Source organism: Rutidosis leptorrhynchoides, chromosome 7 (assembly GCF_046630445.1).
Source record: "Rutidosis leptorrhynchoides isolate AG116_Rl617_1_P2 chromosome 7, CSIRO_AGI_Rlap_v1, whole genome shotgun sequence".
NCBI classification, from domain to species: Eukaryota; Viridiplantae; Streptophyta; class Magnoliopsida; order Asterales; family Asteraceae; genus Rutidosis; species Rutidosis leptorrhynchoides.
The window spans coordinates 52,780,221-52,806,386 of record NC_092339.1 but is presented as its reverse complement, the minus strand read 5'-3'; the positions used below and the strand labels follow the sequence as shown (position 1 = coordinate 52,806,386).

At 32.3% G+C, this 26,166-nt stretch overlaps 3 protein-coding genes across 3 annotated transcripts; all 3 read left to right on the top strand.

The window, feature by feature from the left end:
- Positions 1–7,668: 7,668 nt before the first annotated feature.
- On the top strand, positions 7,669–10,663 carry LOC139859233 (probable serine/threonine-protein kinase PBL22). The gene is made up of 6 exons (XM_071848028.1): positions 7,669–8,598; positions 8,753–8,817; positions 8,911–9,085; positions 10,190–10,288; positions 10,378–10,557; positions 10,649–10,663. The coding sequence occupies exons 1-6, from the start codon at positions 7,669–7,671 to the stop codon at positions 10,661–10,663; spliced, it is 1,464 nt and encodes a 487-aa protein (XP_071704129.1).
- Positions 10,664–11,445: 782 nt separating this feature from the next.
- Positions 11,446–14,482, top strand: LOC139859232 (serine/threonine-protein kinase TIO-like). The gene is made up of 6 exons (XM_071848027.1): positions 11,446–12,114; positions 12,426–12,659; positions 13,298–13,441; positions 13,559–13,639; positions 13,738–13,929; positions 14,057–14,482. Exons 1-6 carry the CDS (start codon positions 11,446–11,448, stop codon positions 14,303–14,305), a joined length of 1,569 nt encoding a protein of 522 aa, XP_071704128.1. The 3' UTR covers positions 14,306–14,482.
- Positions 14,483–17,644: 3,162 nt separating this feature from the next.
- LOC139859231 (uncharacterized protein At5g43822-like) lies at positions 17,645–25,492 on the top strand. The gene is made up of 7 exons (XM_071848026.1): positions 17,645–17,871; positions 18,074–18,243; positions 18,356–18,474; positions 19,327–19,510; positions 24,140–24,238; positions 25,227–25,307; positions 25,463–25,492. The coding sequence occupies exons 2-7, from the start codon at positions 18,112–18,114 to the stop codon at positions 25,490–25,492; spliced, it is 645 nt and encodes a 214-aa protein (XP_071704127.1). The 5' UTR covers positions 17,645–17,871; positions 18,074–18,111.
- Positions 25,493–26,166: the final 674 nt, after the last annotated feature.

The following is a 26,166-nucleotide window of genomic DNA, read 5'->3' as shown; positions in this document are numbered from 1 at the left end:
CGGACCTCAGCATTAAACAGGGTCGCCAAGTGGTCAGATTTATCCTAACCATGAGAAGGATTTATCTCGTACAATGGGGGGCACCATGCAAATTAGCTGGATAAGACTAATGAATCAGATCCCCAGAAAGGATAATCTCCTTAAAAGATCAAAAATCAGCTTTTAAGCCTGATATTACTCAATCCTTGAGATTGACCTTAAAGATTGAGAATTACAAACTCATGGAATTCAATGATATCTAAACTCGAGCCTGAACGAGAAAATATTTTGATCAAAATTACAAACCGATTTGTTTTCTAAAAACCAATTTTCAATGCGTTCATTACCATTGAACGTAAAATCCTAGGAATTCACCTGGAATTCATTAGGTCACCTGAACCAAATCGGGTGTCAACCGTAACAACGGTGGTTGCATAGCATGGTCAAGGACAGGACCTTGTGCCAGACCGAAAAATTATAAGGGTGAGCTATACTATTGCTCCTACCAAGGATAGTAATTGCGTCCGACACGTTATAGACCATAATTAAAAGCATGTCAGGGGACATTGCCTTAACAGTTGCTTGTTCAACGCTTTCCTTTACAACCGGACGGTAGTTTATCGAAAGGTAATATACGGGACAAGTAAACTGGACGTGTTGCTTTCCAAATACAAGGTTAGCAAGTGGGTGACACAAAACCATAAGTTTTGAGCTAAAATTTTCAAATCTGAAACCCACCAAACCCACAAAAATATTTTGCAAACACCGGTGAAGGGTTATTCCGGAAAACTTATCTAGGGTAAAAACTAGATTTAATTTTCAAAAGATCAAATGTTTTTATAAAGATCCAATTTCCTTAATGGATCTAAATTTCTATAGTCATGTGGGACTGTAAACCATATCGTTACTACCATTGTTTATACCGCCGTATAGAAATCACTGAAGTACAAAGTGTGATAAATAAAGAAGTGATTCTAGTATTTCAAGATTATATTGCTTGAGGACAAGCAACGCTCAAGTGTGGGAATATTTGATAATGCTAAAAACGAACATATATTTCATAGCATTATTCCTCAAGAAAGAAAAGCTTTTAGTTGCAGTTGTTCTATTTACAAGTGATATTTGTTTAAATATTAAAAGGTAAAGACAAAAGACAGATTCGACGAATTGAAGACGCAAACGACCAAAAAGCTCAAAAGTACAAAATACAATCAAAGAGGTTCCAATTATTGATAAGAAACGTCTCGAAATTACAAGAATACAAGATTCAAAACGCAAAATACAAGATATTAAATTGTACGCAAGGACGTTCGAAAATCCGGAACCGGGACCAGAGTCAACTCTCAACGCTCGACGCAACGGACTAAAAATTACAAGTTAACTATGTATATAAATATAATATAATATATAATTAATTATATAAATTATATATATATATATATTATATTATATAATAAACCGTCGGCAGACTAAGATCCAATTTGGAGTGAGCTGGAATTTCAAACTCCGCGACTCGCGGAGTTTGAAGAGCAAAAATGCCGCGAGTCGCGGAGCTCACCTGGACTCAATTCCCTATAAAAGCAAACGCAGTTTGATCGCAAAAACCATCCATAATCTATCTCTCTCTCAATATATACGTAAATATATATATATAATTTTAATTTTAATTTTAATTTTAATTTTAAATCCTAATAATAAGGGTATGTTAGCAAATGTTGTAAGGGTGTAAGTCGAAATTCTGTCCGTGTAACGCTACGCTATTTTTAATCATTGTAAGTTATGTTCAACCTTTTTAATTTAATGTCTCGTAGCTAAGTTATTATTATGCTTATTTAAAACGAAGTAATCATGATGTTGGGCTAATTACTAAAATTGGGTAATTGGGCTTTGTACCATAATTGGGGTTTGGACAAAAGAACGACACTTGTGGAAATTAGACTATGGGCTATTAATGGGCTTTATATTTGTTTAACTAAATGATAGTTTGTTAATGTTAATATAAAGATTTACAATTGGGCATCCCTATAAATTACCATATATACTCGATCGGACACGATGGGCGGGGTATTTATATGTACAAATAATCGTTCATTTTACCGGAAACGGGAATGGATTAATAGCCACTAGAATAATTAAAACAGGGGTGAAATTATGTACAAGGACACTTGGTATAATTGATAACAAAATATTAAAACCTTGGGTTACACTCAGTCGACATCCTGGTGTAATTATTAAATAAAGTATTAAAATCTTGTTACAGTTTAAGTCCCCAATTAGTTGGAATATTTTACTTCGGGTATAAGGATAATTTGACGAGGACACTCGCACTTTATATTTATGACTGATGGACTGTTATGGACAAAAACCAGACGGACATATTAAATAATCCAGGACAAAGGACAATTAACCCATGGGTATAAAACTAAAATTAACACGTCAAACATCATGGTTACGGAAGTTTAAATAAGCATAATTCTTTTATTTCATATTTAATTTCCTTTATTTTATATTTAATTGCACTTCTAATTATCGCATTTTTATTGTTATTGTATTTAATTGCACTTTTAATTATCGTACTTTTTAATTATCGCAAGTTTATTTTATCGCACTTTTATTATTCGCAATTTCATTATCGTTATTTACTTTACGCTTTAAATTAAGTCTTGTATTTATTTATTATTTTACATTTGGTTTTAACTGCGACTAAAGTTTTAAAATCGACAAACCGGTCATTAAACGGTAAAAACCCCCTTTATAATAATAATATTACTTATATATATATTTGTATTTTTATAAATTTAAACTAATATAGCGTTAAGCTTTGTGAAAAAGATTCCCTGTGGAACGAACCGGACTTACTAAAAACTACACTACTGTACGATTAGGTACACTGCCTATAAGTGTTGTAGTAAGGTTTAAGTATATCCATTCTATAAATAAATAAATATCTTGTATAAAATTGTATCGTATTTAATAGTATTTCCTGCTAAAATATAAAGCTATTTTATATACACCTAGCATAACATCAATGTTCATGAATAGATGACGTGCGCAAAAAGAGTGAAAGGCCTCAGGAAACATATTTGAAATACCATGTGCTATTGAAGGAGCACGATCCGAAATAAAGTTAATCTCTGACATGCGATTACTCATACCACAACTCTCTAAATGATCTCTTAGATTGCAAAAAACCATGACCAAACCTCGTTTGTCTCGCCTTCACCAATTCCATAAGCCAATGGCAAAATTTCGTTATTGGCATCCATTGCAACAACAACTAAATTTGTACCCAAGTATCCAGCTTTCAAATGTGCACCATCAACGATGATAATAGGGCGAACATTTTGGACAAATGATCGAATCTGCACGCAAACAAATCAAATGAGATTGCTATTAGTTTAAGATAAACAATTTTAGGATGAGTGATACTTACAACTGATCCAAAAGACATGTAACACATCACGAATCTATTTTCATTGTCAGTCACCACATTTGTCATGCTTCCTGGGTTATGAATCTTAATGTTATGAAGATAAATGGGAAGCATTCGGAACGAGTCATCCATACTGCCACGGAGCATCTCTATTGCATGACACTTGGCTCTCCATGCTTGATTGTAAGAAATGCTCACCCGAAAACGGTTGCCAACATCATCACGCATATCTTTTGGTTTATAGTCTCGATTTGCAGCTTTGAACGATTCCATCAGAATACTTCCTAGCACCTTTTTGGTTGCATGTTTATTATTTCCCATAATTTGGGTACGTGAGCATGTGTGTACATCATGCAATTTCTTTACGATGAAGTCGTCAGTGTGGCGTATTTTGTATGCACTACATTTCCACTCACAATTTGGCAACATGCATTTAGCGGTGAATCGAGATTTGTCTGACTTTACAGGCTTAATTTGGAAGTTTTCTTCAAGACATTTTGTGTATAGGTGGTTTACAAAATCATCCTTGTTTAAAAAGGTTTGTCGAACTTTAATCAAATCGGATACTATATAACTGGTTGTTATTTGGCTCATAGATTCAGATTCAGTCTCTTGGTCATGCTCACTCAGTAAAAGTGGCATATTTCAGAATACATCCTCTTTTTCTTCCTCTTCTTCATCTTCATCTTGATCTTCTCTGTCATTTTCTTCCTCCGAATCACTAGACGCGACAACTGATTGAAAAGGGTGATCTGTTTTTTTAATTTTACATACGTTCTCAACGCCATAGTTGAAGAAATCAAACTCTTCTGTGTTTGGAGGTGGTACTTCAGGTCGTGCTTCTTCCAAATTGGGTGTCTGAAGGTTTGTTTGGGCCTCGCTTGTTGGTAGATTTTGTTGGACATTGTGTGTTGGTAGGTTTTGATGGACACTGTGTATTGGTAGGATTTGCAATGACTGTAAGTTTTCTGGGAGTTGATGCATTGTAACTTTGTCGACAATGTAAATATCAATAGGAGCATTTGATATTGCATGTTGTAGAAAATCACGAAAGTCTTTATAATCATCAGTAATATCAAAAACAAGATTATCGACAATACAACCCCAAGGGGTTGGCTTGGTGGTAGGATGCTTGGAAAGTTCCAAAGGGACCCAAGTTCAATCCTCACTTGCTACACTTTGGGGGGCTTGCCTTTCAAAAAAAAAAAAAAAGATTATCGACAATATATCTCATTGAAATAGGAGCATTAGGTGGCAAATTAATTTTTCTAAGAACATTTTTTAACAATATTCTTCGAGTAATTGGTTTTTGGGGAGCAACTGGGAGTTTTAATCGTGTTCTAAAATAATCTAGAGGCAAATACATAGGTAAGTTATTAATAAATTGAAAAGAACCACCACAACATATATGAATAACAAAGGTTTCATTATCACTACAACTCATTATTTAAAACAACAAGAGAAAAAATGGTGGAAACTTACCTTAATGACGCTTGAAATTATATGATTTATGTGGAAATGAAGTGAAAATGAAACTGTGCAGAATGTAGTTTCAGATATAAGAACAAAGAAAGAAATAAAGTGTTATCCGTAATAGTACAAAAATCGTACAAAATCTTATCCACGAAATCATGAAAATCTTATCGGGATAAGACGCAAGACGCAAGACGCAAAACACATGGACGCAAGGCTGTTTGTTGCGTTTGCCTTTAACGCAAGGTCGCAACGTCGCAAGGTCGCATGGACGCAAGGGCGCAAGGACGCAAGGTGTCTTGCGCCTTGCGAGGGCAAATTGTCAAACTTTTTTTTTTAGGACTGTCAGTCAACAAGCTTCAAAAAATGGATATTTTGGTGATAAGCCCGCAATTTGTGGCTCTTGATTATGTTTATAAACAAGTCAAGTCCAACTCTATAGGATGACACTCTATACATTATTTCATAAGTACATATCTTAATTATCAAGATGACACGTCATCCAGGATTAATCAATTTCATCTATCAATATACATACATTAATCATTAGTAATAAAATAATAAACTAATCTACGTTTTCAATATTTGTAAATTTTTCATATTTTAATTATTATACTACGGAGTACATTTTCTCATAAGGTGTATTTGGCGCGTAGCTTATTGGAGCTTATAAAATCTTATTGGAGCTTGAGCTTATGATTTTAATAAGCTCCAAGTCATAAGTTTCGTTTGGTAGACAAAAAAAAGTAGAGCTTATGAAAATCATAAGCTCTGAAAAAATAAGCTACTTTTAGTAGCTTATGGGTGTGTTTGGATGAAAGTAGCTGGAGCTGGAGCTGGAGCTTGTAGCTGGAGCTTGTAGCTGGAGCTGGAGCTTATGAGATAGGGTGTGTTTGGATGAAACTAGCTGGAGCTGGAGCTTATAGCTGGAGCTGGAGCTTATGGACTAGAGCTGGAGCTGGAGCTTATTTTTAAAGTTGGAAGCTGAAGCTTATTATTTTTTATAAGTGTTTGGTAAACTAGCTGGAACTTATTTTGTAGTTCATAAGCTCTACTTTTTTTCATAAGCTACTAGAAGTAGCTTATTTTTCTAGGGTGTGTTTGGGTGACGAGTTTGTTGGAGCTTATGGGAGCTTATAGGAGCTTGAGCTTATGATTTTAATAAGCTCCAAGTCATAAGCTTTGTTTGGTAGAGAAAAAAAGTATAGCTTATGAAAATCATAAGCTCTGAAAAAATAAGCTACTTTTAGTAGCTTATGAAAAAAAGTAGAGCTTATGAACTGAAAAATAAGCTTCAGCTAGTTTACCAAACACTTATAAAAAATAATAAGCTCCAGCTACCAGCTTAAAAAATAAGCTTGAGCTCCAGCTCTATGGGTGTGTTTGGTAGAGGAGCTTATGAGAGCTTATGAAAGCTTATAGGAGCTTGAGTTTATGATTTTAATAAGCTCCAAGTAATAAGCTTTGTTTGGTAGACATAAAAAGTAGAGCTTATGAAAATCATAAGCTCAAGGAGTGTGTTTGGATGAAACTAGCTGGAGCTGGAGCTTATAGCTGGAGCTGAAGCTTATGGACTAGAGCTGGAGCTGGAGCTTATTTTTAAAGTTGAAAGCTGAAGCTTATTATTTTTTATAAGTGTTTGGTAAACTAGCTGGAACTTATTTTGTAGTTCATAAACTCTACTTTTTTTCATAAGCTATTAGAAGTAGCTTATTTTTCTAGAGCTTATGATTTTCATAAGCTCTACTTTTTATGTCTACCAAACAAAGCTTATTACTTGGAGCTTATTAAAATCATAAACTCAAGCTCCTATAAGCTTTCATAAGCTCTCATAAGCTCCTCTACCAAACACACCCATAGAGCTGAAGCTGAAGCTTATTTTTTAAGCTGGTAGCTGGAGCTTATTATTTTTTATAAGTGTTTGGTAAACTAGCTGAAGCTTATTTTCCATTTCATAAGCTCTACTTTTTTTCATAAGCTACTAAAAGTAGCTTATTTTTTCAGAGCTTATGATTTTCATAAGCTCTACTTTTTTTCTCTACCAAACAAAGCTTATGACTTGGAGCTTATTAAAATCATAAGCTCAAAGCTCCTATAAGCTCCCATAAGCTCCAACAAGCTCGTCACCCAAACACACCCAAAATAAGTAGAGCTTATGAACTGAAAAATAAGCTCTAGCTAGTTTACCAAACATTTATAAAAAATAATAAGATCCAGCTACCAGCTTCAAAAATAAGCTCCAGCTTCAAAAATAAGCTCCAGCTCAAGCTCCTGCTCATAAGCTCCGGCTACAGCTCCAGCTCCAGCTCCAGCTACTTTCGTCCAAACACACCCGTAGTTTTGTTTATATTTCTTCCCAACTATGTAATCTGAATTAGCTACTCCAGTTATCTGATCTAATGACGAATCCTAGGCTTACAAAAGATAAGATTTTAAAATAATAGTTTATAGATAAATAAATAAGTATAAAGATTATAGGACCATGAGCAAATAAGCATAGTAGATATAAGCATATAGATAGTTTATTCAAATCGAGATTCAATAATGTCCTACTAATTATATTTAATAAGGTAAGTTGTCCATTGGCTGGTCATGCATGAGCTGGATCGAATATTTATTTCATGCGGATGGATTAAAATATAAGTAAATATTGGTATTCGTACTCGTTTTCAAACCACATTTTTACTCTTTTTTTTTTTCCTTAATCTCAAGGATCATAAATTTATGTCGAATCTCCATTAATTAATCTTGATCTTGATCATTTTACTTACACATGATGTACGATGTCTTTCACAGATCTGGATCACCTTAGTATACCATTCGAGCAAATTAAAGAAGCCACTACAAACTTCACAACTATCATCGGAAAAGGTGGATATGGCCCTGTTTATAAGGGACGAATCTCACTCTCCGGTGAAACGGAACTTACCACCGTTGCTATAAAGCGACTTGATACTAGAATTTCTGGTCAAGGCCTGAAGGAGTTCTTAACAGAGATTCAGTTGCTATCGCGTTATAAAAAACATCCAAACCTCATCTCCCTTGTTGGTTTCTGCGACCAAGGCCCTGAAAAACTTCTCATTTATGAGTATGCGCATCTCGGAAGCCTTGATAAGTACCTACGTAACTCTCGGAATCCCACTTGTACACTAACATGGAAACAGAGACTAAATATTTGCATCGACGCAGCACGTGGTTTAGATCATCTGCACAACCACGTTGCAAAACATGAACGAATTATCCACAGAGACATTAAGAGTGCTAACGTTCTCTTGGATAGTAACTGGAGAGCAATGATCGCGGATTTCGGTCTTTCAAAAATTGGTCGTGCCAATGAAAATGAATCTTTTCTCATCACCAACCCGTGCGGCACACATGGCTATTGCGATCCTCTTTACCAACAAACCGGGATATTGACCAAAGAGTCGGATGTTTATTCATTCGGCGTAGTACTATTTGAAGTCCTATGTGGACGCTCGTGCTTCTTTATGGATGCAGAAAGTAAACAGCGATTGTTGCCACAAATGGCCAAAATCTACTACAAGAAAAATAAACTAAATCGGATAATTGATCCTACTCTGAAGGAGTACATGGACTCCAACTCCATGAAAAAGTTTTCACGGATTGCATATCAGTGTTTGTTGGACGATCGAGAAGGACGCCCGCCGATGGATTTGGTATTACAAGAACTTGAAAAAGCATTACACCTGCTGGTAAGATTTGACTTTTCAACACTTAAAGTTATATTTTATGATTAGGAAAAAATCAACATATTTTTTCTTTGAACTCCATGAAAATCACCATATTAATCGGAAACTATACTGACATGAAGCAACCAACGCATGAATGATTTGTTATACTTTACAGTCATTTTCTAGTGGCGAAGAGGATAAGAATCGTGATATCATATCATCAGAACCTGCTGAATCTTGGTTATCTCTTTGCCCTTTTGTGACATATTCATGAGTTCATATATACGGAGTATTATTTTTAGTCTTTTAACTAATGAGTTCTTGTGACCACAGGGATCAAGATGGTCCCGCATCGAACCAGGCCAAGCTGATAGTTGGTTCAGACTTAGTAGCTACAGGGGAACTTAATTCTACAGGAGTTGTAAAAGATAGTTGTGGGGAACATTTGGGATCGACTTTTGACATTCTTCGCAGAAAAAAGTCAGATTACAATAACTTTTTGGTTGAGGTATGTTACTGAAATGAGTAATTAAGAAATATTGCCTTATAAAATGAAATGAGTCCAACCCTGCTTTATCCCATAGCCACTGCAAAATCTGCTTTCATTTGCACATATAGTAATTATTAATATTGGAGATGGGTGGGTTGTGTAAAGCATTAAGATGTATTCCAACTGTTAAAGCATGCCGGATCGAGTTCAATTGATCAAAAGCACTGTTATGTCCTTTCTTGTTCTTCTAAATTTTATGTACTAATAATTAAATTAAAGCATGATTCATGATTAGAAACTAAATTTTGCTATAGTTATTTGTTAATTAGATCTTATAATAAAATTATATATTTAGATCATATACTAAAAAAGGTTAAAGATTAATGTTTCTCTTTGTATTTTGACATAACTACACAGAGTCTCCTTGTGGTTTGTTCAATCTTGTAGCTTTAGTGACTATGAATTTTTTTTTTTCCATAGATAGTCACTGATGTTACACGTTTAGTCACTCTGTCTACAGACAGACGTTAAATAAATTTGTTAAATCATGTCATCTCTAAATCTGGCCTTCCAAATCTATTTTCTCTTCAAATCTTTGTGCAACCGGTTACTATTTTGATTTGGTGGAATGGATTTGGTTACTATTTTGATCTGGTGGAATCGTCAATTCCTATATGAGAACAGCTCCTTTTAGTTTTAATTAGTAATTTTATTTTATTGTTTTGGTTATTTAGTGGGTTTTGATTTATGAAGAAATTAGGGTTTATGGAATTTTGAAATTAGGGTTTCGATTAAAAAGGGGAAGAATACTTGATATAAGAATGAAGTTTTAAAGGAATTGACAAAATTACCCATCACGTGCAAGCATATGATCAATTTAAACAGCCTAAACTAACTTCTGTGAGCATGAGTGACTAAACGTCTAACATTTTGAAACCATAGTGAATATTTATGCAAAAAGAACCATAGTGACTAAAGATGCAAGATTGAACAGGTACTATCCGTGTAGTTATGTCTTTTTTGTTTCTTTCTGTATGGTGTTCATTTTCATTTCCTGTTATATCACCTAGTTCCTCATTAGATTTGATGACACTTATCATCAATATCTTGTTATTTTTACAGAGTTTCTCAGATAAAAAGAAGTCATTGGTGAACAATGGAGATCAGTTTGGAGGTTCATATATCACGCATTGGGTTGCCATTTTGGAGCTCTCTAAAGAGGTTATATTCTCAACCAAAGATAGAATTTGTATAGTAAATAAATGTATAACTTTTTTTAGCTATTTTATCTCAAACTTAGATATATGTAGGTTACTGGTTGGGGTGAAGATGCATCAGGGAGACTTGTATATGAATTTGTTTCCTGCGTTACAATAGTTATATCTAGAGTAGCACAACATCTAAAAGCTTCCATGTCTACCAAAGATGCTGAGGTGGCGATAAACGATCTTAAACAGATATTAGATCATGCTAAAGAATCTGGTATCATAGTTACTTTGCTTTCTTGCTTAGATAATTGTGGTAAGAGTCTCATGTCTGGCTCCTCAAATTTGTTATGTGCGGCTTGTAAATCATGTGAAGCTATTTGGTTACTAATAGATGCTTTTGAGATTCAATCTACAAAAGAAAATGCACCTATATTTCCATTAAGCTCAATGTATTCCCACTCGTTGGATCGGATTAACATTAAAGGAGATGAATGTGAACCATTTATGGGTAAAGATTATGAAGAAATAGTGGAAACAGTGACGCAAGCATTCCTCAGGTCGGAATCAATACGTGTTGCTATCTTTAATTGTCTTCACCAACGCGTGGAAGCCTCATGGTGTTCTGTAATTCAGGTGATAAAGCTACTTATAGACCCCTTTGCATCTTTTTATTTTATTTTGTTCTTTCACCCAGATAAGAGTCTAAAATGAAGCCAAACCGACTCATTGATAAGTAGTTAATGATGCATTCCTGATGAGTGGTATAATGTTTTGTTTCAGATAATCTTAAGGTGCTGCGTGCATAATGATTCGGTTGGTAGAGATTTATGTGGTCTCTCTAGTTCCTCCTCATCAGTGGTTGGTGGAGATGGTGATAATACAATCATTTCAGAGGTTTTTTCAATAATAAATCTATGTGCTTCATTCGATACAGACCCAGAACAAGAAGACACAAACAACCTGAAAAGTAAAGTATCTGATCCAAGTGACTTGGTTCTCCATGCATGCCTTTTAATAGCCTCAGTTGCACAATCCATAGATGATCGGTCTAAAGGATATACTGCAGTTGCTATGCTAACATCGTCTCGTGAAACACAGCAGTCACGCCTCTCTGACCTTGCCCACCATTACTCTTTGTGTGATGGAATACAGTATTTTCGTCCCCATTCTATGTCTGCCATGCTGGCACTAGCATATATGTGCTCCCTTGAAGATAATGAGTCTGTTGCAACATCAATTCGTGAAATAGCCGTTCCTTTGATCCCACCGTGTGCCACACTTTGTGATTATCTCAAGACGTCAATAACAGGCTCTCAAGGTGGTAAAGTTATGCTTTCATACTGGCATGGGATCATGGATGGATGCGTGGTTTTGTTGTATTTCAGATTATATTGGGGTGGGCCTTTAGCTATTCAGGACTTGGGTAGCTGTGATATCCCCCAAAGTCTTATTGATTTGTTAGGAAACAAGCAGCAGCAACATTTAGATGAAATTGGACTCTCACCTCTTGGGGTTGTGTGGGCAGTTTGTTCATTAAGAATGTGTCTTAAAGGAGGCAGTTCAGTTTTTCGCCAGGTGTTGCTTACAAGTGAAACTGTAAAAAATTTATGTGATTTAATATCTGATGTCCATCTTAAGCCTTTACAGTACTGGGTTGGACCTAGTAGAGGGAAATTTGAAGTAAAACGTACAGTTAATCAAGTAGTTTATCTTTTGATGTTTCCATTTGATGCTTCTGAGGAGAGTAGTGAACTTCGAGACATGGACTCTCAAAGTAGGAAGGATATGGTTATAGAAATAAAAGCAAGCATGGAAAATTATATTCAAATCCTTTTAGAGGTGTGTACATGTATTTGCATACATTTTGTCTCTATAGTTTATCATACTTGTTTGAAAATAATTTGGTCGGGTACTAGATAGTTGAGTTGTAATTATTACATCTTAAAAAAAATCCCGCATGCAAAGAAAAATTGCAGGTGTTCCAAGTTTTGCATGCTCTCTTTCACAGATTTTGGATATAATTAAATCTTCTAATTCTTCAGGGATGAATGGGTGTGTGGTTTTGTTATGTTTCAGATTATATTGGGGTGGGCCTTTAGCTATTACTGTTTCACAAATTTTGCAAATAATTAATGCTATTAAATCTTTAGGTAGGACTTCCGGGTCAAATAATCAAGTGTTTGGAACATTTGGAGTCCAAGGATACTGAACAACCTCTTGAGCTTCTAATCTTAATGGTAGATCATCGGTCACTGGTTGTTGAACTTGTTAGGAAAGGACTCTTGAATCCAAATTTAATGAAAAGCTTACTTGATGATCCATCACCAACTCAAGTCAAGGTGAAGGCTCTGCAAATAATATCAAAAGTAGCCCAAATGGACAAGGTCAGTACTTGCTACTGTATTTGATAAAGTCACAATCTTCTTCTATATTAGTATGGGCTTGCTTACGCAAGATTACATATCATGTGATAAGATTTATTTTTAAATATAACAATTTGGTGCCTTAAAAGATTGACACAACTTGACTTTCAAATTGTTTTTCTGATCCAGTTACTAGCCAATTGGGTTCCACATTCCCTCACCCTTTTGTTGAACGAGTGAAGTATAATTTATCCTTGTGAAGTTTTCGTTCCGACCAAAACTATCTATTTTGTATCAAATAAAAGCTCATCCATATACTTATCCTACAACATTTTACCAATTTAAGTCATCCTCTGCAAATGAAAGATGTGTCTGCCGGAAAAGTCAGAAACCCATATGTACCATTTCGAACCAAATCTTATTTTTTATAAGGCAATTATAACTTTTCAATAGTAACCTTAATTAATAATTTCAAGGAATTGAATCACTGCTTGAAGGTCTTATTAAGTTAGGTTTTCTTAAATGAGATTCAATATATTGCAATTCCAAGTTGACTGGTAGCAAATTTTGTAGAAATAGAAGAAATAGGCATAGCCATGTGAAAAGTTAATTATGATATCATCATTATTATGTGTTAATGAACAAGCATTTGGACGCAGGAGTTTTATGAGCTAATAGACGGAGCAGATATATTACAACAGTTGAAAGCTTTCCTTACACATGAAGATCGAGATGTGCGTGGCTGGACGTGTAAGGCTATAGGAAACATGTGCTTGCATAGCTCCTACTTTTATAGCATGTTGGTAAGCATTAACCATTATTTGTTTACAAAATCCTGCCACAGATATTAAAACATCATTCTATATTTTGCAAACACCATTGATCATATATGTGTGTTCTTGATGCTCTTTATATTATAGGCAAAACACAACATCGGTAGCCTCTTGGTTGACCTATTATTCGATAAGGACGTCTTCCCCTGTGGATATGCTGTATTTGCTGTAAGATGCCTCTGTGTTTTCAACTAGTTATTCTGCAACATTAAATTTTATTATATACACTGGATGAGCACTTCCATGACATTGTTTACTTTGTATAGATTGCTCGCATGACACGCATAAGTGAATATTTCTATGAAGACCTGAGGAGATGTATACATCCACTTGCAAAACTGCTGCATTCAGCAGAGACGCATAACATAACGAAGAGGAATGTTGCTAATTGTCTTAACAATCTTTCTTACCACTCGGATAAACTTATTGAAGATATGATCTCTAAAGGAGCAATGGAGGTAGGTGTACCTATATATATACTATCATCTTTCATTTATACATATCTGATACAAAAAGTTTCATGTATAGTACCACCTTTGACTATCTGGTTTGACATGGATGTCTTTTACGTGGTGGTCCCTGCAGGCTTTGTTAAAGGTAGTCGCAGATTACTCTGTTGTTGCACTCGACCCAAACAGGATTGACGACTTCGAAGATATACTTCTACTTCGGACTCTTATTGCATTAGCTACAATGTGTAAACATCAACCTTGTAGACAGTTCATCTGTTCATCACATGTGTACGCAGTTATAGGAGAACTACGTGAGTCACCCATCGAAGACATTGCCAGCTACTCAACTCTCATTTTCAACAGAGCCTCTGAAGAGACCTAAAACTTGTCAAGTGATGTACAACTTTCGTTTAATACTTTCAGGTTGTCAAAACAGGACTCTTAATAACCATCGTCTCATTTTTACTGCTCTTAATAATTACATAATACTGTGATAATTATTGTTGGAAACATAAAAACTTAAAAGAAAAAAGATGATGAGTTGTGAGATGGTAAGGTAAGAGTGTTGGTTTCATTTGGTTCTGTTGTTTATGATAAATGCAAACATATATGGTCGCCATGACTAGATTTGGATCTGAATTTAATTGGATCATATTGTAGAAGTTTGACAGATTGTGAGGACCATTTCCTATATTTTAATGAATAATTAGTCTGTTTAGATACAAAATAATACTTCATAGTAACTAACTAGAAAAAATTCGACCGCGCGTTGCTGCGGTTGTGTTCAACGCGCGATCATATTTGTATATACGTTGTATATACGTGTACGTATATGTATGAAATATAGCTCGAAATATTTAGTTTTTTTTTGACGATGTCCGTTTCGCGTATAGTTAGTCGCGTTGTGTTCGTAAAATAATATCGAGTTGAACGGTGGTCTCGGAAAAATTTAGCTCGCACCGAGCGAGAATATAGGGCCCGTTATTTAGGGTTTTTTTAACGATGTCCGTTTCGCGCATAGTTAGTCCCGTTGTGTCCGTCTGATTTTTTCGAGTTGAACGGTGGTCTCGGAAAAATTTAACTCGGACCGAGCGAGAAGATAGGGCCCGTTAAAAATACGGGTGGAATCATTTTCTTTTGTTTTTTTTTTTAAATTATATATTTACGCTTTTTACCCCTAAAAAAGTAGAAAGTTGGGGGGTCGTTTTGTATATGAAGCCGAATTTGAGGGGCCGGGTGTAGTGTGATCGCAAACTCAAAACGACATTCGGATAAAAATGAAACTACGTTTTTGCCCATGCATATTAGTATGTAGGGGTAATTACTAGATGTAAAGTGAACGCAAACTCAAAACGGGTGGAATCATTTTCTTTTGTTTTTTTTTAAATTATATATTTAAGCTATATGTGCTGTAAGATGCCTCTGTGTTTTCAACAATAAATTAATTTATTATATACACTGGATGAGCACTTCCATGACATTGTTTACTTTGTATAGATTAATTATATGGCACACATAAGTGAATATTTCTATGAAGACCTGAGGAGATGTATACATCAACTTGCAAAACTGCTGCTTTCAGCAGAGACGCATAACATGACGAAGAGGAATGTTGTTAATTGTCTTAACTATCTTTCTTACCACTCGGATAAACTTATTGAAGATATGATCTCTAAAGGAGCAATGGAGGTAGGTGTACCTATATATATACTATCATCTTTCATTTATACATATCTGATACAAAAAGTTACATGTATAGTACCACCTTTGACTATCTGGTTTGACATGTATGACTTTTACGTGGTGGTCCCTGCAGGCTTTGTTAAAGGTAGTCGCACATTACTCTGTTGTTGCACTCGACCCAAACAGGATTGACGACTTCGAAGATATACTTCTACTTCGGACTCTTGAGGCATTAGCTACAATGTGTAAATATCAACCTTGTAGACAGTTCATCCGTTCATCAGATGTGTACCCAACTATTGGACAACTACGTGAGTCACCCGACGAAGACATTGCCAGCTACTCAACTCTCATTTTCAACAGAGCCTCTGAAGAGACCTAAAACTTGTCAAGTGATGTACAACTTTCGTTTAATACTTTCAGGTTGTCAAAACAGGACTCTTAATAACCATCGTCTCATTTTTACTGCTCTTAATGATTACATAATACTGTGATAATTATTGTTGGAAACATATAAACTTAAAAGAAAAAAGATGATGAGTTGTGAGATGGTAAGGTAAGAGTGTTGGTTTCATTCGAGTCTGTTATTTATGATAAATGCAAACATATATGGTCGCCATGACTACATTTGGATCTGAGGACCATTTCCTGTATTTTAATGAATAATTTAGTCTGTTTCGATACAAAATAATACTTCATAGTAACTAATTACTAGATGTAAAGTGAGATTCTCTAACCTAAAAGGCTTCAGTTCAACAATTCCAGGTATAAATCTCTCTGAATTACCAGTTATACTACTCAAAAACAATATGTAATGTCTTTTAATGATTTACTACTATACTACTATTTTGTTTGTTTAATCAAAGTGGTCAGGTACTCACAGTCTATCCTATCTGTCCAAAAACGTAACATTAAAAAATTCAATTCTTTTTAAAAAGATAATTATTATTAGTAATAAATTAATCGGTCTGAATAATGAATCGAAGGTCTGAATAATTAATGGGCAACGCAACTTTCAACGATTGATTGAACTGGCATCAAATTCGGGACTTTTTATTAAAGAAATGATGAAGTGATGAAATCGAAGGCCAAAGGTCGAGATCTGGATTTCAGATTAAAATGTGAAGGTAGATATCTGGATGATGAATTGTATTTTAAAATGGAGATGCTAAATTTGTGAGATGGCAAATTATAAAAGTAGAGATGAGGTTATTTAAAAAAAAATGGTTAGATTATAATGGATGTATGATTTTTTTTTAAAAATAGTAATTTTAATCATAATACTTGCAAAAATAGAAAAACCATTTTTTTTTTTACAAAAATGGTAAAACCGAAGTTTGAAACTTCGGTTTTGCCATATCCGAAGTTTCAAACTTCGGATTTTTTTTTTTTTTTACAAAAAAAAAAAAAAGCAAAACCGAAGTTTGAAACTTCGATTTTGCTTTTTTTTTTTTTTTTTTTAAACCCTATACCTATATAATTAATGGGTAATGATATTTCCACTTTTATTTTTTATAGATTCACTATAAATGAAGTATATTATTTATTTCATTATTATAGATCCACTATCTTTCAACTACACCGTGTGATACTTTAAAATTTTTAATAACTCGAAGGATTATATTGATTACAATGAAAATAATATTGAGTTATCAATATAAATTATAAAGGTATAAATTATTGCTTCTATAAATAAGAGGGTGCAAAATGAAAACTAAATTAATAGAGTACAAGTACAGACACATTGACGTGTCTTTACCCAACCCACACAATTAAAGTTATCTTCTTTATATATATATATATATATATATATATATATATATATATATATATATATATATATATATATAGTGGACCAATCCATAGATAAGCACTAAATGGGATACAAACTGAATAAGTAAATATGGGCCTCATATTTCAAAAAACTCTAATTTTATATGAAATAACGCGGAGGGGTAATATGGTCATTTAATGAAAGTCTGAATATTCATGTACACCTCCTGCAACTGCAATCTCACATCTATCGCATGAACTATTATCATCTCCTCCATTTTTCCGATCCCTTTCCGTCGCAACATTTCCGTCAGACACCATCGGTATCTCGCCGCACTTCCTGCACCTGGTTACCACAAGTTTCGACTATTTTCTTCTTAATTCCTTTATTTGCGGTCGGTTGGTTAGGATTCTGGCGATCGGTGGCGGTTGAGCTGTGACGGAGCCAAGCACAACGAGCTACAGCAATTAGACGTCCAATCTCCGTTCAAAGTACAACTCTCACTCCTTATCTCTTCATAATTTTGATTGTGTAGCTAATTTTGATCTCGCTACTATTATGTTACTAATTTTTAATTAATACGGAGTAATTGAATAAATCCTTCTCTCGTTCTTATTCTTTGGATCCATAATCTATAATTTATTTATGTATAGCACGTTTCAAAATAAATGCAGAGTTACTGTAATCTTGTAGGTAGGTAGATATTGTTATTATTGATTTACTAGTTGATAATGGAGGCAATGGTGAAAAAGTATCAGCATAAATTCAAAAGGGTAAAAGATGACATTGATAGATGGGAAGATATTCAAGATCGTTTGATTTCACAATTTAGAAATGCTTCTTCAATAATTGGAAGATTACAGGTTCTTCACATTATGAAATTTGATACTATTTTACTACAGTATAAATGTCAAAATTATGTATCATTTAGAGTTTTGATTTTTTGATGATTTTTATTTTATCTCTGTTGATCAGTTGCTTGAAGAACCTAAAAACTACGGGCCGTTGAAGAATGTTGATAACATTAAAGATGCTATCTTGACAAAGCAGATGGAATCCTTGCTGGGAATCATGCTATCAATGAATAAAACCTTGTAAGTTGGGCTGTAGTGTTTAAGAGGTTGAAAATCGCCTTAATTCTATTATCCTTTGTTGATGTAATGCGCTTAACTCATTGATTATTTATGATCTTATTTACAAGGTTGCTAAACAACGCTAATTGGGGAGTAATTAGTCGGGATTGCAGAGGGAGTAATCGGAAAATTGGGTACTAATCCTAGGGATTAATTGAATGTTGACCAAGTTTGACTTTGACCTATAGTAATAGATTAATTCCTACTCTAACTGATCACCTCGATTAATCCCTGATTTATCGTGACCGAATAATCAGATGTTGACCGAATAATCAAATTTTGACCGATTAATTTCTATTAATCCCCTTGATCGAGGTTTAACCAACTTTTGACTAATTGGTTAAGACCTCTCCAAAAACCGAGTAACCGTCGACTATTTCTGAGTTTTACAACACCAATTATTTTATAAAGGTGATGATCTGTACACAACCTATTTTTATATATACACAACCAAACATGCTTTAAAGTGTTGTACTGTACAACACTTCAAAGCATGTTTGATTGTATATGGATAAAACAGTTTGTGTACGAATCACTACCCTATTTATAAAGGGGCAGAAAAGTGTTTGCCTTTGGCCCTACACGTAGGACTTGTACTAAACAATGACTGGTATTGGACCATAGATCGACCCACCCATCTCTCCACCTTCATTAAGGAATGTTTCAGATTTCTGATCGTTAGTCAAAGACTCTCGTGAACTACATGCCAAGCTGTATGTTACTTGCTAGTGATTAGTGATACATAAGTAATTGTTGTCTTGTCATAATGTCGATTGTGAAGCAACTTTACTAAATAGTCTATGATGTTGTCAGAGAGGAATTAAATAGTGTTATTTTGTCGCTTGCAAAAACGCTTTGTGATACCAAGCAGCAAGTGAAAGGTGGTTCTATTCAAGCCACAGCGAAACAAATAATAAACAGAATTGCCATAAAACCAAGTCTTGCTGACTGCATAGAAGGGCTCCGACTTCTTCACGAGATGTATCAATCTGAGTATGTGTGTGTTCACTTTGAATTAAAAGGACCCGTTCATATACATTATAAACGATTCACAATAGTTGATTACATTGCGAGGTATTTGACCTCTATATGATACATTTTACAAACATTGCATTCGTTTTTAAAAGACAAACTTTCTTTACATCAAAAATTGACAGGCATGCATACCATTTCATAATATCCACTATCCAACTATAAATTGATTTAATAATAATCTTTAATGAACTCAATGACTCGAATGCAACGTTCTTTGAAATATGCTATGAAAGACTCCAAGTAATATCTTTAAAATGAGCAAATGCACAGCGGAAGATTTCTTTAACACCTGGGAATAAACATGCTTTAAAGTGTCAACCAAAAGGTTGGTGAGTTCATTAGTTTATCATAATCATTTATTTCCATCATTTTAATAGACCACAAGAATTTCATTTTCAGTTCTCATAAATATACGTCCCATGCATAGAGACAAAAATAATCATTCATATGGTGAACAACTGGTAACCGACATTAACTAGATACATATAAGAATATCCCCTATCATTCCGAGATCCTCCTTCGGACATGATATAAATTTCGAAGTACTAAAGCATCCGGTACTTTGGATGGGGTTTGTTAGGCCCAATAGATCTATCTTTAGGATTCGCGTCAATTAGGGTGTCTGTTCCCTAATTCTTAGATTACCAGACTTAATAAAAAGGGGCATATTCGATTTCGATAATTCAACCATAGAATGTAGTTTCACGTACTTGTGTCTATTTCGTAAAACATTTATAAAAGTTGCGCATGTATTCTCAGCCCAAAAATATAAAGGGTAAAAAGGCAAATGAAACTCACCATACTGTATTTCGTAGTAAAAATACATATAACGTCATTGAACAAGTGCAAGGTTGGCCTCGGATTCACGAACCTAAATTAATTATATATATTTATATGTTGGTCAATATTTGTCTAACAAATTAGGTCAAGTCATAGTGTACCACAATCCTAATGCTCGAGACTAATATGCAAAAGTCAACAAAAGTAAATTTGACTCAAAATAATTTCCAAAAATCTATACATGATTAATATATAGTTTAAATATCGTCATTTTATATTTTTAAATATTTTTAAAAGATTTATTAGAGTAAATAATATAATTTATTTATTAATAAATAAAATTTTATATTAAATTTATATAATAAAATATACTTTTATATATATTAAGTAATAAAATTTATAGAGTTCATTTAATATCATAAAGATAATATGATAGGTATTATTAAAGTAAGTTATTACACGTAGTAAAATATGTTTGTATCACATATTTATTTGATAAAATAATATCTATAATGATAGTAAGTAAAAGTTGTATTATTTTGTAATAATAATTATTATTATAAAAATATCAATATTTATAATTACTAAGATGACATTATGATAAAACGATAATTCTAATTATGATAACTTTAATATTTACGATAATTTTTAATATTATCTTTAAAATAATAATTCTATTTAAAATAATAATAATAATGATATTTTATAGTAACAATGACATTTCTATTAAAATGATAATTTTTGTTAAAATGATAGTTTTAATACTAACGATACTTTTAATAATAATAGTAATGATAAAAATAATAAGAACGATAATTTTATCTAAATTAATATCTTATAATATTTTAATTTCATCATGATACTCTTACTCATTATTTCCTAATCATTTCGTTTAATAGCTTTTAATCGTCTTTTATATCGTGTTCATAATAATGATAATAATAGTAATCAAAATATTTAGGTGTTACAATTATTTGTTTTAATTACACTAATATTAATAATGATAGTTACTATAATATTATTAACGATAATACTAATAATTATCTTAATGATAATATAGTAATAATAATAATAACAATAACAATAACCATTTTTAAATAATGATATATATATATATTAATAATGATAATAATAATAATAATACTAATAATAATAATAATAATAATAATAATAATAATACTAATTATAACTTTAACGATAATAACGATAGTAATAAAAAAAACAATTTTTAATGATAAATCCCTTTTATTGATAAAGATAATAATAATGATAATAATAAGATAAAACTAGAACGACGATAAAAACGACGATAATAATAATCATTTTTAATAAAAATATCTAAAATTCAATTGATTATAACTTCTAATCCGTTCATCGAAACCATTCGATATCTAAAGGAAAAGTTCTTAATTTTTCGCTAGCTTTCCAAGGACATGCATATCTTATACCTTATCTCAACCGCAAGTGTAACTAATTCAAGATTCAACCTAACCTGTCTAAGGGCAATATCAAAAGTACAAGCATGCATAATCCTAAATACTCGAGCACTAATCAGGGATACACTATTAGTATGTAAAAGTTAAATTATGAGTACTCACGTATCAATATTGAGATTCAATATTGCAGGAAAGGTACGTAGACGCAACGGAAATGATAAACACTATATTGACCTCACGAGCATACCAATGAACCATACTCAATCACCTCCATAGCTATAACCCATAATTTCCTTAATCCTATCCTACTCGAAAAACAATTTCGAAATTACTCGGACAACACTCCGTCGTAATATTTTATGTATACTAATAATATCTTGAAATAATACGGAGTAAATATATATATGTAAATCGATTGAGAGAGTTTAGAGAAAAATATTTTCAAGTTTCTATTAAATAATGAAACCTATTGAATTCTATTTATAATAGATTTTTGAATTATTAAAGTGAATTATTAAAGTGAATTATTAAAGTATGAATTATTAAAGTGAATTATTAAAGTATGAATTATTAAAGTGAATTATTAAAGTATAAATTATTAAAGTATGAATTATTAAAGTGAATTATTAAAGTTAAAGTAAAGTAAAAATAAAGTAAAGGTAAAGTTTAAGTATAGTAAAAGTATAAAACTATGTATGTATTATACGCGTATAAATATATATAATATTAATTTAAATCGTTATATATATTTAATAAAATAAAATATAAATATCGTTATCTTTATCATACTAGTTAAGTAATGAGTTGTCAAAAGTGGTTCTAGATATTTATAAAAGTTATATACGTTTTAATAATAAAGTTCTTTTTAAACTGAAAACGTTTTTGTACGTTTGAAACTAAATAGATCAATCGAGTCTTTATGAGATTCAATCTTCCACTATCCTTTGTCTAGTTCTCAATGATTGACAATTTGTTCTTATTTATAAATTACTTTACCATTTTCCGAATATTGTTAAAATGGAAAGATTTCTCAAATCAACGTGGGCCTTTCAACAGAGACTTGTAATCATAATTTAATATATCTGATAATTCAATCATTTGATCTTATCTTCTAATTCCATTGATAAACATTTTGAAACAGATACAATCATATAAAGTATTTAATCTAATATTTTGTTTACGTTTCAAGTTATAATATATATACACATATACATATATAATCATATTCGTTTAATGGTTCGTGAATCGTTGGAACTTTGTCGAGGTTGAATGAATGTATGAACATAGTTTAAAATTCTTGAAATTTAACTTAACAAATATTGCTTATTGTGTCGGAAACATATAAAGATTAAAGTTTAAATTTGGTTGGAAATTTCCGGGTTGTCACATGAATAATGTTAGAAGAAATTAAAGGTGGGAAAATTTAGCCAATTGGGTAATTAATGGGTCAAATTGTGGTTTCTTTTCTCGCTAATGGAAAATTAAAGAGGTGGTAAATCTGAATAAACTAAATAAAAAGATCAAAAGTCTGTTCAAGTGTACTTTAAATGCATAAATCCTTCTAATGTATATTATTTAAAGAGGTAGATTATTGTCAAAATTATTTTTCTATGTATAAAATGGATACAACGTGTTTAATTATCAACACAACCCGAGACACCTATTTAACCAGTAACAAAAGACCCTTTTTATATGTTATCCAACTCTCCCGACCCACCATTTTGCCACCTCAATTACTTAACCCGACAGACCTTATTTTTATCATTCATCACCTCCTTTTTTGTCATTCATCTTATTTTTTTATCATTCTTCACCTCATTTTTTTAGAAATCTTTTATCATTCATTATATCATTTTTTATCATTCATTAAAAAAGGAGGTGAAGTAATTGCCACCTTAATTACTTAACCCGACACACCTTATTTTTATCATTCATCACCTCTTTTTTGTCATTTATCTTGTTTTTATCATTCTTCACCTCATTTTTTTAGAAATCTTTTATCATTCATTAAAACTTTTTTTTTTATCATTGACTTCCTTTTTATCATTCATCACCTTCTTTTTTATTATTCATTACCTCATTTTTATCATTCATCACCTCATTTTTATTATTCATCTTTTTTATCATTCATCTTCTTTTTTATCATTCATCACGTTATTTTCTCACTCTTCGCTTATCATTCATCAACTATCTTTATCATTCACTGGGTATTTTTATCATTCATCGGATATATTTATCATTCATCGGATACTTTTTATCCTTTAAGTTTTGGTCGACTAAAATAAAGAATTGATTCATATTTTTTATGGTCTGCATGCTAACTGTCTCCGGAGATGATCTTCAGTAACTCATTTTTCTTTGTTTTATCCAAGCAGTCTCACTGGATTGGGCAGGAGTACTATAAGAAAGGACCAGAAGGAAATGATATTAAAAAGACTAATGTGCCACATATTCGACTTGAGTTTCGTGATATGGTATGTAGTTTGAAAGTTGCATAGTCTATTCTGTGACTTTGTTATAACATGTTTTCTGAATGATAAATATTTTCTGATTGATGATAAATATTTTCTTATGAAAGATTATTGTTTTATTTTACATGATAAATGCTTGATGAATGATAACTGCTTTCTTATGAATGATAAAAAATGAGGTGATGAATGATAAAAAATGAGGTGATGAATGATAAATTTTTTTAATCATTCATCACCTAGTTTTTCTCATTCATTGCCTTATTTTTATCATTCATCGCTTATTTTTATCATTCATCAGTAGACGATTACAATTGTGATGTTTATCTAGGTGATTCCAACGATTACGATTACGAAAGTGACTTTATCAGGTGACGTATACAACCTCTATCCAGTTTATTTAGTTGTATGTATTTGATTAGGACAAATTTTATTAATGATGGTGATCTACTGATGTAACTTATTTTACTGATTTTGAAGTTATTTTAATACAAATTTCATAAATCATGATATCAATAATATGCTACAATATGTCTACTGTGTACCATAATCACTATCTAAATATCATAGATGTACCATAATTGAGATAACATGGAGGCTATTATTGGTGGTATAATTTTAGGTCATTGTTGTTGTTAGGTTCAACTTCAACTTGTCTCGGATACTTGAGTGTGTATATTATCTCCTACCTTGCATAGAAATGTGACCTTGATAATAAAGTTAATAGCCATGGACTTTTAGGTAGTGTAAAATTCATGATCTTGAATCTTTATAAGGGTAAAAATGCCAGATAAATTTATTACCAGGTAAAATCATTTGGCTTCTTTATCCAGGTAAAATCTTCATTTGATTTTTCGGTGGTTCTCTCTCGAATCAATCACGCGTCGCTAATTATGAATCCTCTGTAAGTCTGTTTTTAATCGATTTCATACGCTCGAGACTTTTAATTTCATGAATTGTAATGTAATTTTAGATGATTATAAAAAATATACAGGTATTAGTGGAAGGACATGCATATTCCATAACTGCAGTTCTTAACAGGCCTTCATCTCTCAATGCGCTCAACACTGATATGGTTCGATTTCTTCACTATATAAATATATTTTTTCGTTTTTATTGTATGCGTAGTTGTGTTAGATTCTTTCTAATATCAATTAAAATATTGTTTGGGTCAAATATATATAATTGTTTATAGTTTATATCACCATGTTCCTGCTGTATTTTTCTTAGGGGTTTTTAAGATTGACTGCTATTATGTAGACTAATCCATAGTATTTTACTATGTAGACTCAGGACATTCATCCTTTCATTAAGTTTTAACTATCAAATTAATTACTTTTATTAGGACTTTAGGTTTCTATTTTTATTTTTTATGTTGTTAATGATATTCCACTATATACTATCGTTCACTGCTTATTTTTGTCATTCATCTAGTTTTTTTTATTTATCATTATTCACCTCATTTTTTAGCAAATCTTTTTTTATTCATTATATCCTTTTTTATCCTTTATTAATTTTTTTTTTATCATTGACCCTTTTTTTTTATCATGCATCACCTAATTTTTATCATGCATCACCTTCTTTTTATCATTCATCACCTCCTTTTTATCATTCATCACATCCTTTTTATCATTCATCTTCTTTTTTTTTTTTTATCATTCATCACATTATTTTGTCATTCTTCGCTTATCATTCATCAGCTATCTTTATCATTCACTGGTATTTTTATCATTCATCGGGTACTTTTTATCATTCATCACGTTCTTTATTATTCATCGTTTATCAGCTACTTTTATCATTAATTTGGTATTTTTATCAATTATCGAGTATTTTGATGAATGATAAATGCTTGATGAATTATACTATTTGATGAATGAGAAGTGTTTGATGAATGATAACATTATGATGAAGGATAAACGTATTTTGATAAAAGA